Below are 13,563 nucleotides of genomic sequence, written 5' to 3'. Positions count from 1 at the left end.
GTGGTTTGGGGGCTATTGAATGTTGGGGTGAGTTTGGGGAGAATGAGGTCTATTTATTAAATGTGACTATGAATTATTTAATGGCAGTGATGGTTGTGGGAAATAGATATTGCTGGGGCTGTTTGCAGGGAAGGGAAATATGTTTATTTATTAAATGTGAATACTATTATTTTAATGTTGGGGTTGGAGGAAGGCCTAATTATTAATCGTGGGTGCTATTGATTTAACGCCGGGGCTGGCTGTAATTTTCTAAATGTAGCCATTTTTTTTTCCCAAATAGATCCTCCAGCATTACAGGATCTGGACAATCCACAACTAAAGAAACCAGCAGCCACAGGTTTTGAAAGTGAGAAGAACAGGTAGGACAGTCTGTCAAATGTTCTGATTCTAGTGGGACAATCCTGATTTTTGGTGAGTGTTCGATTTTTGGTGAGTGTTGTGCCCAATGTAAGGTGCAGGCCAAGACTGAACTCTTTCTGTACACACTGCGTTCTTTCTATACTACACAATGGTTCTAGATGTCCTGAAAGTCAGGAGTGCTTGGACATATGTCACGGTGAATTCAGGTCCTAGTGATTTTGATGTGCTGGCCACGACCCAATGGCACATTGCCATGCCCCCAATTGTATTACAACACCCCTGATTTTTTATTTAGCTTCCTCGACAATAAGAGGGCCCCATGAATTTGTTGTACCGGGGCCCTGAATTCCTCTTGGCAGCCCTGGTCAGACTTGTCAAAGAGTCTCGAAGGAAAGGACAGAGAGGCAGGAGGAGAAAGCTGATGGGAGTGTGAGGAGCAGGGGCGGACTGGGACTAAAAATCAGCCCTGGCATTTAAATTACACAGGCCCACCTCAGTTCCAGCAGGAAAGAAACTGTGCCGCGCGCCATCGGCGCTGCCGAAAATGGGCATGACCACGGGTGTGGCCAACATGGCGCATTGATACATACATTATAATAAAACATTACATTATCACGCCCTCCCAGCCACATCACGCCATCCCCCCAGGCACATTATAACACCCCCCAGCCCACTGTACTTATCTATGCTTCTGGTGCTGCTGACATTCATAAGGGTGGGAACTTCCTGTAGAGTGAGCAGGGAAACTCTTTGTCTGAGTAGATTACCAAAACTTGTTATACAAGCTCCTTGGCTTGTTCTGCAGGCTGTGTCCTGTCCGGAAACTGGGAGCAGCTATCCCTTCCCCTAACCAGATGTGGATTAAGGCTCAGGGGCCCAGAGTATTTAAGACAGCAGGGCCCCTATTATGCAACATGGTTATCATTTTAGACAAACACACAGGCACTACTATTTGAAGCACACAGCTCTGCCTTCACAAGCAGTACGATGTGAAGCGGGACATACCCTCCTTGCAGTAGGACCAAATCCCGACTAAGTGAGACAATCACCCAAATTCAGGACTGCCCCACCAGATTCAGGACAGTTGGCAGACTGTCCTGCTCTCTCCTACCTGTCTTGGTCACTTTCACCACTTGTAGCAGTTGGTTTCTTTAGCTCAGTTCCTTCTTGTCTTGATCCTGGAATATTGGATGTCCTCTTTTTTGAACAAAATGGGTACATGATATTTAGAAAACTCCAACCAGCCCCAGTGTTAAAACAACAGCACTCACGTTTTATAATTAGGCCTCCCTCCAGTCCCCACAATAATAATATTGACATTTAATAAGTAGACCTATTTCCCTCCAACCAGCCCCAACATTAAATTAACAGTATACCCATTTACTCAAAACATATTTCCCTCCCTCCAAACAGTCCTAGCAATAAATTAAATAGCATTAAAGTTTAATAAATACAGCCATATTCCACAACCATCCCCGGCAATAAATAATTCATATTTACATTTAATAAATTGCCCTCCTCCCCAAAATCAGCCCCATATTCAATTGATTAGCCCTAAACAGGGGTGGGCTGGGGCGGGGGGCAGGAGGGCAGATGTCATCCGGGCCGGACCCAAAAACACTATTTTGGGCCGGCCCTAATTTCACTTACTTGATGCTCCGTGACTGGCCCCTTCTCCGGGACCAGCCACCTTCTCATTGGCCGCTTGCTGAAAGCTCCTCCTCCCACCCAATAGGCTGGCTTCTTTTGTGACATGGGACGCGCACTACGTGATAGGTGCCGTCCCATGTCAGAAGACTGCAGAGCTGAGCGCACGGATAGAACAAGGTAAGTGCAGGGCTGTTTGTGTATGTGTGTGTCAGCAGCAGCATCATGTATGTGTTTGTCAGCAGCAGCATCATGTATGTGTTTGTCAGCAGCAGCATCATGTATGTGTGTGTCAGCAGCAGCATCATGTATGTGTGTGTGTCAGTCAGCAGCATCATGTATTTGTGTGTCAGCAGCAGCATCATGTATGTGTGTGTCAGTCAGTCAGCAGCATCTTGTATGTGTGTGTCAGTCAGCAGCATTATGTATGTGTGTGTGTCAGTCAGCAGCATCATGTATGTGTGTGTCAGTCAGCAGCATCATGTATGTGTGTCAGTCAGCAGCATCTTGCATGTGTGTGTCAGTCAGCAGCATCATGTATGTGTGTGTCAGTCAGCAGCATCATGTATGTGTGTGTGTGTCAGTCAGCAGCATCATGTATGTGTGTGTGTGTGTGTGTGTGTCAGTCAGCAGCATCATGTATGTGTGTGTCAGTCAGCAGCATCATGTATGTGTGTGTCAGTCAGCAGCATCATGTATGTGTGTGTCAGTCAGCAGCATCTTGCATGTGTGTGTCAGTAGCATCATGTATGTGTGTGTCAGTCAGCAGCATCTTGCATGTGTGTGTCAGTAGCATCATGTATGTGTGTGTGTGTCAGCAGCATCATGTATGTATATGTGTGTCAGCAGCATCTTGTGTATATATATATGAGTATGGGGCTAGTATGGTGTGTGTGTGTGAGAGTGAGGGGCCAGTAAGTGAATGTTGTGTTTGTGTGTGGGGGAGGGGTGGTCAGTAAATGACTGTAATGTGGGAGGTAGGCTATTAATTTAATTGTGGAGTGCAGGTGGGGGCTAATTATTGGGTGCTATTTTATTTGTGGGGTGATGGTGGGGCAATTTCATTTAATAGTGGGGCCTATGAATTTATAATGGGGTAATTAGACCTTTAATTTAATGCTGGGGTGGTTTGGGAGATATTTATTAATTGTGGGCTGGTTGTGGAAATGAGGTCTATTTTTTAAATGTGATTATGTTTTTTTAATTCCTGTGATTGTTGTGGGAAATGGTAATATTTGTTAAATGTAAATGCAATTTTAATTATTGTTTGGGCTGTTTGGAGGGAGGGAAATAGGTTTATATATTAAATGTGTTTGTTATCTAATGTCAGGGTTGGTTGGAGAGAAAGAGATCTATTTAGCAAATGTGAATATTATTTTAATGTTGTGGCTGGAGGGAGGCCTAATTATAAAACGTGAGTGCTATTGATTTAACATCGGGACTTGGAGTTTTCTAAATTTCATGTACCCATTTCTTTTTCAAATAGGGCCTCCAACATTCCAGGATCCAGACAACTAGCAAATGAGCTAAAGTAACCAGCAGCCACAGGTGGTGACAGTGACAAGACAGGTAGGAGAGAGCAGGACAGTCTGACAACTGTCCTGAATCTGGTGAGACAGTCTCGAATTTGGGTGACTGTTGCGCAGTTGGGAGGTATGTCCCGCTTCACCGTGTACTGCTCATGAAGGCAGAACTGTGTGCACCTAACAGTAGTGCACACAGTATTGCCTGTTTATTTGTCTAAAATGATAACCATGCTACATCATAGGGGGTTACCCTGTCTAATAGGCATAAAAATATATATATGGATTAAGCAGCATTAAAATAGCCTCTTTTTATATAGATAAATACATATTGTACCAAAAAACCACCCTTTAAGGATGGGCCGCTACTTATGGGCTAGTGCTATGTGCTTGCCCCCCGGGCTGAAGTCTGCCAGCCCTCCCCTGGCCCTAAACCACCCCAGCATTAAATTAAAGGTTCCTTCACCTCACCTTAAATAATTAGCCCCCACCTACACTCCACAATTAAATAGCCTACCTCCCACACTATATTAAGATCCTCCCTTCCCTCACATTTTATATTAAAATACTGCACGTACGCATGGCCGCCAAGAGGGGGGGGGGAACGGGTACTATTTGAGGAGCGACGCAGAGAGGACCAAGCAAGAAGAAAAAAGACAGAAGAAATATGAGAAGAGATGAAAGAAGCTAATAAAAGGTAAGTAAAGGAGCAGAGCAGAGAGGCAAGGGGAGGAAAGCAGAAAGGGACAGAGTGATAAAGAAAGGGTGAGAGAGATGCACAGAGGGATAAAAGAAAGGGGTGAGAGAGAGGCACAGAGTGATAAAAGAAAGGGGTGAGAAAGAGGCATAGAGTGATAAAAGAAAGGGGTGAGAGAGAGGCACAGAGTGAAAAAGAAAGGGGTGAGAGAGGCACAGAGTGATAAAAGAGAGAGGTGAGAGAGAGGCACAGAGTGATAAAAGAAAGGGGTGAGAGAGTGGCACAGAGTGATAAAGAAATGGGGTGAGAGGCACAGTGATAAAGAAGGGGTGAGTGAGGCACAGTGTGATAAAGTAGAGGTGGGAGAGAGGCACAGAGTGATAAAGAAAGGGGGGAGAGAGAGGCACAGTGTGATGAAGGGGGGGAGAGAGGCACAGTGTGATGAAGAAGGGGGGCAGCATGGAGGGTGCAGTGTGATCATAAGGGGGCACAGCGTGGTTGTGATGAAGGGGCACAGTAATGTGTGTGTGATGGCACAGGGGACTTGTGGCAATGTATTGTGTGTGAGATAGGTGGTGCCCAATTAATAGGTGCTATTTTGTTTGTGGGGTGATGGTGGGGTAATTTAATAGTGGGGACTATTAATTTAAGATGGAGTGGTTTGGGGGTTATTGAATGTGGGGGTGAGTTTGGGGAGAATGAGGTCTCTATTAAATGTGAGTATGAATTATTTAATGGCAGTGATGGCTGCGGGAAATAGGTATATTTCTGAAATGTAAATACTATTTATTTATTGCTGGGGCTGTTTGCATGGAGGGAAATAGGTTTATTTTTTAAATGGGAATACTATTATTTTAATGGGGCTGGAGGAATTACTAATTGCTAATTATTACTCGTGGGTTGCATTGATTTAATGTGGGGGCTGGTTGTAATATTCTAAATGTACCCATTTTTTTTCAAATTGGGCCCTCAACATTCCAGGATCCAGACAAGCCACAACTTAAGAAAGCAGCAGCCACAGGTGGTGAAAGTGAGAAGAACAGGTAGGACAGTGTGTGAAATCTTGTGATTCTAGTGAGACAATCCCGATTTTTGGTGACTGTTCTAAGGGGCAGGCAAAGACTGTGATCTGTTTTTGTACACACTGCATTCTTTCTATACTACACTATGGTGCTAGCTGTCCTGTAAGTCAGAAGTGCCTTGTGTCAATGGTGTACACAACAATGCAGGATTTTTTTCGTGTAGGAGGGTGGCCTAGCACTTTTCACCTGCTAGGCATGCCCCAATGATGCATTGCCACGCCCCTAACAGTACGACCACACCCACATTAACTTGTAGTGTGGGTCATGGGGCCCCCCAATTTTTTTGGGGGGGCCCTTGAAGTTGTTGTACCGGGGCCCTGAATTCCTCTTGACAGTCCTGCACGCACATACACTATGTTAAAATACTGCATGCAGGCACACATACGCACACTATATTAAAATACTGCGCGCACGCACACACACACACACTATATTTAAAATATTGCGGACACACACGCACACTATATGAACATCGCCACATACACAAACACACTAAATTAACATGGGGCTACACACACACACACACACACACACTACATTAACATGTGAGGCCACACACACACACACACACACACACACACACACTACATTAACATGTGTGGACACACACACTACATTAACATGTGGACACACACACACACACTACATTAACATGTGGACACACACACACACACACTACATTAACATGTGGACACACACACACACTACATTAACATGTGGACACACACACACACACTACATTAACATGTGGACACACACACTACATTATCATGTGGGAACACACACTACATTATCATGTGGACACACACACTACATTATCATGTGGACACACATACACACACACTACATTATCATGTGGACACACATACACACACACTACATTATCATGTGTGGACACACACACACACACTACATTATCATGTGCGGACACACACACACACACACACACACTACATTATGTGGACACACACACTACATTATGCGGACAAACACACACACATTATCATGTGGACACACACACACACACACTACATTATCATGTGGGGAAACACACACACTACATTATCATGTGGACACACACACACACACACACTACATTATCATGTGGGACACACACAAACACACACTACATCATCATGTGGACACACACACACGCACACTACATTATCATGTGGACACACACACACACACACACACACACACATTACATTAACATGTGGGGACAAGGATGGACGGACACACACTTACCTTATTACATCCGATCCAGCCATTTGCATGCCCGCCCGAGCAGCAGCACCTCCTCGGGTGGGCATGCGGAATGACCCATCTAACCATAGGCCCTTCTGGCATTCGCCAGAAGTGCCAGATGGCCAGTCCGGCCCTGGTGAGGTGTGTCACAGCAACAAGGGAAGGAGTGAGGTATGTGTAGAAAGCAGAGTCTGCCAAAACGACAGAGTGTATAGAGAAAGAAAGGGATACCCAATGGGGCAGGGACTGATGTGAGTGAGTTCTCTGTACAGCGCTGCGGAATTAGTGGCGCTATATAAATAAATGATGATGATGATGATACCCAAGCTATGCAAAGAGAAGCTGGAAGTAGATTTGCACAGAGAAGTCTTGTAGCTGGATCACTGCATAAAATTCACTATCAAGTCTCCTAAGCAGCCTGAGCGAGATTACACAGCAAAGCGAGCCTATGTGAGGAGAGGGAGACTCCCGCTATCAGTGAATTGCGTGTGAGCAGAGAGGGAGAGCTAGCAAGATCAAGTTGCAGTTAGTCCACGACACAACAGTGGCTAAAACCCTCATCTTCAAAGGAGATAGATAAGTAAAAAAAAACAAAACACCAAACACTCTTACTTTGATTTATATCTTACCCGCTGTCCCATTTATCCCGTTCATAATTTCCCTATATGTAAATCAGCCTCTGCCATTTATTTTCCCCAAAATAAACACCCAGTTGATTGTTTGCAAACACAGTGTGCTGTACATTATTATTTAGAGGGTTAGTGTGGTCGGGTACAAGGGGCTTCCCGAGTCAACCCCTGGTGGATTCAGTCACAGTCCGCATCCCACCATACTGTGCAGAAGACTCGGGTGCAGGCACCTTCCGGTGTGCTAGGGAAAGGGGTGCTACGCATTATTTTGCATCTCTAACAGAACAAAAGGTAACATGTGATGTCTACAGGTGGTAACCTTTTAACAGTAAATATTTGTTAAACATCATCATCATCATCACCATTTATTTATATAGTGCCACTGATTCCGCAGCGCTGTACAGAGAACTCGCTCACATCAGTCCCTGCCCCATTGGAGCTTACAGTCTAAATTCCCTAACATACATACACAGACAGAGACAGTGGCGGATCCAGGGGGGGGGCGATCAGGGCGATCGCCCCCCCTACCAGGGGCTTGCTGCCGACAGCTGCACACTGTGCAGGTCCGTTCAGCAGTGACAGTATGCTGCCCGGCTGCTCTGATTGTGTTTTAAACACAATCAGAGCAGCGGGACAGCACACTTTCACTGCTGAACGGACCTGCACATACTGTGCAGCCCCCGGCAGCCTTAGAACACAGAAAGTGGGCGGGGGCTAAATCCCCCCCCCCTAAAATCGCCCCGGGTAGGGCAAATGTCTGGGTCCACCCCTGGACAGAGAGAGGGAGACTAGGGTAAATTTTTTGAAACAAAGTCAGAGACTAATATTAAAGTAAGTAACAGCACCCAATGTGGAATGTGGTTATCGTGACACCGGGTGCTGTAAATTACTTTGATGTTAGTCCCTGTCCTTGTTCAATAAGTGTAGTATACAGCCAAAATCTCAGGGTCAGAAGTTCCCACCTATGGAAAAATCCCTACAAAAAAACTCTACAACGTCCCCATCTGTTCTATGTTCCTTTTGAGTGATATTTAGTGTGTCACAATGATGTCACACATAGGGGTTAATGTATCAAAGGCGTTTTTAAGGGAGGGATTTAAACCGCCTGATGTATTAAAGGCAAATCTGTTGATAAACTGCCCAAAATGTGCAGATTCATCCAGCAAAGCTTTCAACATCGCCATACCGATTTTTTACTTTGACCACATATAAACTGTTGAAACAAAAGTGCACCATTTATAATGTATACATGTAGAATTACCAGCATGCACATATTTAATTCCAATTTCATGCTAGGCAAGACTGGGAGCTTGCCTTTATTTATGAATTCTGAACTAGTTCACAGACCGTCCACAACTAGCTTGTTTTTTCAAGTTCAAGTTACCATAATGCAGAGTTCAACTTTCCATCATATTTTGATGTCTTTATCAGGATTGTAAATTGAAGCATTTATTAATAGAAAAAGTAAATTTATTTATCTATGTATTGTAATACTGCAGGAACAACACTAGACCAACCTGTGCTCTCTGTGTGTGTGAGCGCCCAACAGGACTCCAGGATGTTCCACTATGAAGCCTTATTGCCCCTTTTCTATCCAAAGACCTTGGTCTCGGAGCATCAGCTTCCTTCCTTTGTGCTCTGACATGCCAGCACCTTAGTTCCTCAGTGACTTCAGACTTTGATGGTGTGCACGTAATGTTCTGTTCCTTGATAGATGGAGTATGGGCAACCATAAGAACCTCTCCTTTTGGAGCAACAGGGCAATATGCTAAATTGTAGGATGGTTGGAGGATAGATGAATCAGAGAGTGAGTCAGAGAAGGAGGAACACAGAGGTTTTGAGAATGTATGCACAGGACTTGAGAATGAAAGACTATACACAGGATTAGATGGACTATTGAAACTGGTTGCTCGGCGACGAAGTGTACGGTCTCTAATTTCGGAGTTTCCCTGGGTGCTCTGAACTCTGCAGAAAAAAATTATGTGGAGATAAAAATATAGCACAATCCCACCCTAAAAAAAAAAAAGAAAGCATCTCTACTTAATGTAAATTAGTCACTAACCTCATAGAATGAGAAACACCCATTTTGTTGCTGTTTTCTGGGATGTTCTGTTCATTGATGTTTCCAATACTATTACGATTGTCACTTTCTGTGGGTATTTCCTGAGGGTTTGGTATAGGAGTTACTGCAGGAATGCTGCAAGGATAAGAAGATATCACATGAACAAAGTAAAGGTCAGTGGTTCAGTAACTGTTTGTTAAGACCACTTTGAACAGCTCATTTGACAGGGTCTATTTATAATCAAAAACTGCTGCATTAGTAGCATGCCCCCCAACAGTCCCGAAATGAGGGCTCTGTCCCACCATCACCACCAGGACAGCTTTCTCCCACAGGTGGAAAATTTGGGAGGTATGTGTCGATCACTGTGGTTAACGGCTGGTTTGTAGGGGAGGGAGTGGGTGTACAGGGCAGCCTATCACTTCTGCCGGAGAGACTAATGTTGGGAGATATGCCATAACTCCATGTAATATTTTACTCTTTTCTTCCATTTATAGTAAATCTATTACTTAAAGGAACACTATCACCAAATATAATAAAAATACAGCAGTTAGTATTTAACACAGCACTAACTATTGTTTTGCTTTATATACATTCTTGTTTGAGTAAAACTGTAGGTTTATTGGCATATTCCCAGTATAAATCATTATTTATTATTATTATTAATAAACTTTATTTATAAATATTTTTGCAGGGCCGTACAGAAACATACAGGGTAAAACCATACTGCAAACTCACCCGGAAAGTCTCAAAAACATCAATTAATATCAATTGCGTGGTATACCACGCAATTGATAGTAATTGATGTTTTTGAGATATATCTCTAATTGATATGAATTACCATAATATACTATGTGGTATTATTTTTACTATCTAATATTCTGATTAATACATTCATGTATCCTTTTTAATAAATTGTTTGTTGTACTTTTTACATGCCGGTTTGATTATTTGAAGTAACACAGATTTTAATCCTTGGTGGTCTAATTGCGCTGGGTCTTTTTCCTTTTGTACATTTTTGTTGTGGGTCAGACCTTGCCCATTTCCAGCTGCATCTATTTCCACTAGGTTATTAATAGAATTTAATATTGCAGCGCCTGAATATTTATATGATTGTTCAGAGACTTCTTTACCCAAGCAAAAGGAAATTGCTTTTGCAGAGCCAAGAGTGAAGTCTGTGGTATATTGATAGGGAGGGCTTCAGATTAAGTGATACTCAATTTGTAGAGCGAGGCCTCACTTTATCGATCCAAAATGATTTTCAAGACTGACAACGAGATCTCTGGGCTGGTGACAAATAGAAATACATTGTCTGCGAACAAACACAGTTTATGTGTGTAGGAATGAAGAGTAATACCTGGGAAATCTAGAGCCTGTCTAATTGTATGTGCTAGAGGTTTTATAGCAAGAACAAACATCAAAGGGGATAGGGGGCACCCCTGTCTAGTGCCGTTGGTAATAGGGAAAGAGGAGGATAGGAAGGTCCCTGATATAGGGCCAGAATGGAGTGAAGTATATTTCCCTGTATACCAAATTTGAGTAATACTTCTTTCATGTAGAACCAGTGAAGCCTGTTGAAAGCCTTCTCTGCATCCAGAGAAGGCAAGATAAGCTCCTCCTCAGCTCCAGCCAGGTGGTCCACCACATCTAAAATACGCCTAGTATTATCTGACGCCTGGCGACCCAATATGAAGCCTGGTCCAGATGGATCAAGTGCGCTAAGAGATTGTTCAGACGATCAGCTATCAGTCTAGCATAGATTTTCAGTGCAGTGTTGAGTAGTGCTATGGGTCTATAATTCTTACAATCAGAATGATCTTTACCAGGTTTTGGGATAGTTATTATTTGCGCTTCCAGCATTTCAGCTGGGAAGCAACCGCCAATCAGGACACTGTTATACAGGTTGGTAAGCAGTGGGGCCAGCTTTGACCTAAATGTGGTGTAGAAAGCATTAACAAAGCTATCCGGACCAGGGGCCTTGTCCTTCGGGAGGTGTTTGATGACATCCTCTATCTCCCGCTAGAACCAGGGAAAGTTAAGTTGATCTAAACTATTTGCATCTAGTGAGGGGAGGTTCAGGTGTTGGAGGAATGCAGATATGGAAGTTTCACTTGGTTGTACTATGTCTTTGTCCTCCTGCAAGTTATAAAGTCTAGCGTAGTATTTAGCAAATTGGTTAGATATGGTAGTGGGTTTATGAATCTTAGTGCCCTTGAAATCAAGGAGAGTTTTTATTAACACCCTTTTGTTTTTTTTTATAAACTTTTTAGTAGAAACATCCTTTACCAGTATAAAGCATTACAAAATCTCGAGAGGCTAATCAGTAGCAGAAAACACGTGTTTACATACAGCAGGACGCATAAACACTCTCATAATTCTCTTATATTCTGAAGATAGTTATGTATTTATCCAAAATTGAAAAGATGTTGTTTTAACATTACAGAACCATAGCTTGTTTAGAAATGTCATTCCATATTCAAATTCCATTAAAACTGGAGTGGAGATTGGTTATGATATAAGGCCCATGAGGACCAGACTTTGTAGAAGGAGACGGAGGAACCCCTCAGTATGCTAGTGATGTGTTCCATCTGGTAAGTGTGCCAGATCCGATTGCAGACCATCTGGAGTGTTGGTGGTGTGTTTTACCAAGAGGCCGCTATCTGACAAGTGGCAGCACTGACAATGTGTCTAAGCAGTTTGTGAGCAGATTTGGTGAGGTCTGGGAGTGGCAGCGGTAGCAAAATATGCTTGGGGTCAGGTGGGATGTGAGTATTTAAAATTGTTGAAGCTAGCAAAAGGACTGCTGTCCAGTATGGTCGTATCCCGGGACAGTTCCACCATATGTGCATAAATGTTCCCGTTTGTCCAGTTTCTCCAGCAGCTAGCACTGGTCTGTGGGTATATTTTTTGTAGTCTCAAGGGGACATAATACCACCTATGTAATAGCTTATTTGCATTTTCTTTGATACGAACATTTATGGAGCAATGAGCTGTGGATTCATAGATATCCGACCACTCTTCCTCATCTAGCTCGGTCCCCAGGTCCGCCTCCCACTGCTTCTGAAAGTGATCCATAAATGTTCCCGTTTGTCCACAGTTTCTCCAGCAGCTAGCACTGGTCTGCGGGTATATTTTTTGTAGTCTCAAGGGGACATAATACCACCTATGTAATAGCTTATTTGCATTTTATTTGATACGAACATTTATGGAGCAATGAGCTGTGGATTCATAGATATCCGACCACTCTTCCTCATCTAGCTCGGTCCCCAGGTCCGCCTCCCACTGCTTCTGAAAGTGATCCATAACAGACGGAGTAGTGGGGAGTAAGGTGTTATATAGATTGGATGAGGGGCCCGAGAGACACAGATTCTCAAATGTACTGAGGGGTCTGGAAGAGAGTTGGAACTTAACCGTTTGATGGTAGTGCCTAACCTGAAGATATTGGTGGAACTGCCCCGTTACAAAATCACACCGCTCTACCAGCTCCGAGAATTGTGGAAATATTACTGTTTTAGTTATATGATTGAGCAACAGCAGCTTGCCCTTACCTGCCCATTTTGTATACATGGAGCGAGACAATCCGGGCGTAAAGGCAGGGTTGGACCACAAGGGTATCAGAATCGAGGGGGCTGGAGAAAGGGATACTAATCGGTTGCACCTAGACCAAATTGAGAGAGATAGGGCCAGAACTGGGTGGGCTCAGACAGAGGCTGGGCGCTGTGCGACTGGGAGCCAAAGGACAGAGCAAATCGGTGAGCCACCCAATATGTCCGATTCTATGTCCACCCATATCCTAGTACCAGGGGGGGAATGCCATTGAACACACTGGGCCAGCCGCGCAGCGTAATAGTAGTTATGTACATTGGGAATGCCAAGACCACCTGCTGTGGGAGAGCGTTGTAAAATGCGAGCAGACATCCTGGGTCTCTTGTTTGACCATATGAACCGCATTATAAGGGTTTGTAACATTTTAAAAATTGAAGGGGGGATCCTGACGGAAAGAGTGTGAAAAAGGTATAATAGCCTTGGGAGCAAGTTCATTTTTACTGACGTGACCCGTCCAACCCATGATATCATGAGTTTATCCCATGCTTGTAGGTCCTTTTTTATACAAGCTATGAGGGGGGTAGTTAGCTTGGTAGATATTTTCAACCTCTCTAGTGAGAGCAATGCCCAAGTATCTTATGTGGCCGGAGTTCCAGTGAAAGGGGAAGTTTAACTCGTTTGTTTAATTCTAAGTTTATGGGCCAGGAGCGTGCTGGCTCTATTATCCCTAGAGAAAATTTTTCTGCCGCAGTTTGGTGAGGGATGCTATCAT

The 13,563-nt window shown here is 43.7% G+C and overlaps 1 protein-coding gene across 3 annotated transcripts in view; it reads right to left on the bottom strand.

The window, feature by feature from the left end:
- The window catches only part of INAVA (innate immunity activator), a 67,204-nt gene that overhangs the window by 16,297 nt on the left and 37,344 nt on the right, over positions 1-13,563 (bottom strand). For all 3 annotated transcript variants that reach the window (XM_075195590.1, XM_075195589.1, XM_075195591.1), the window contains exons 8-9: positions 9,249-9,383; positions 8,704-9,151 (exon numbers count right to left, since the gene is read on the bottom strand). In XM_075195590.1, the coding sequence (XP_075051691.1) occupies positions 8,704-9,151; positions 9,249-9,383 (583 nt within the window). The remainder of the gene's footprint in view (positions 1-8,703; positions 9,152-9,248; positions 9,384-13,563) is intronic.

The sequence above is a fragment of the Mixophyes fleayi genome, chromosome 2 (assembly GCF_038048845.1).
Source record: "Mixophyes fleayi isolate aMixFle1 chromosome 2, aMixFle1.hap1, whole genome shotgun sequence".
NCBI classification, from domain to species: domain Eukaryota; kingdom Metazoa; phylum Chordata; class Amphibia; order Anura; family Limnodynastidae; genus Mixophyes; species Mixophyes fleayi.
The sequence above is the reverse complement of the archived record's forward strand: the minus strand, read 5'-3'. Positions and strand labels throughout refer to the sequence as shown.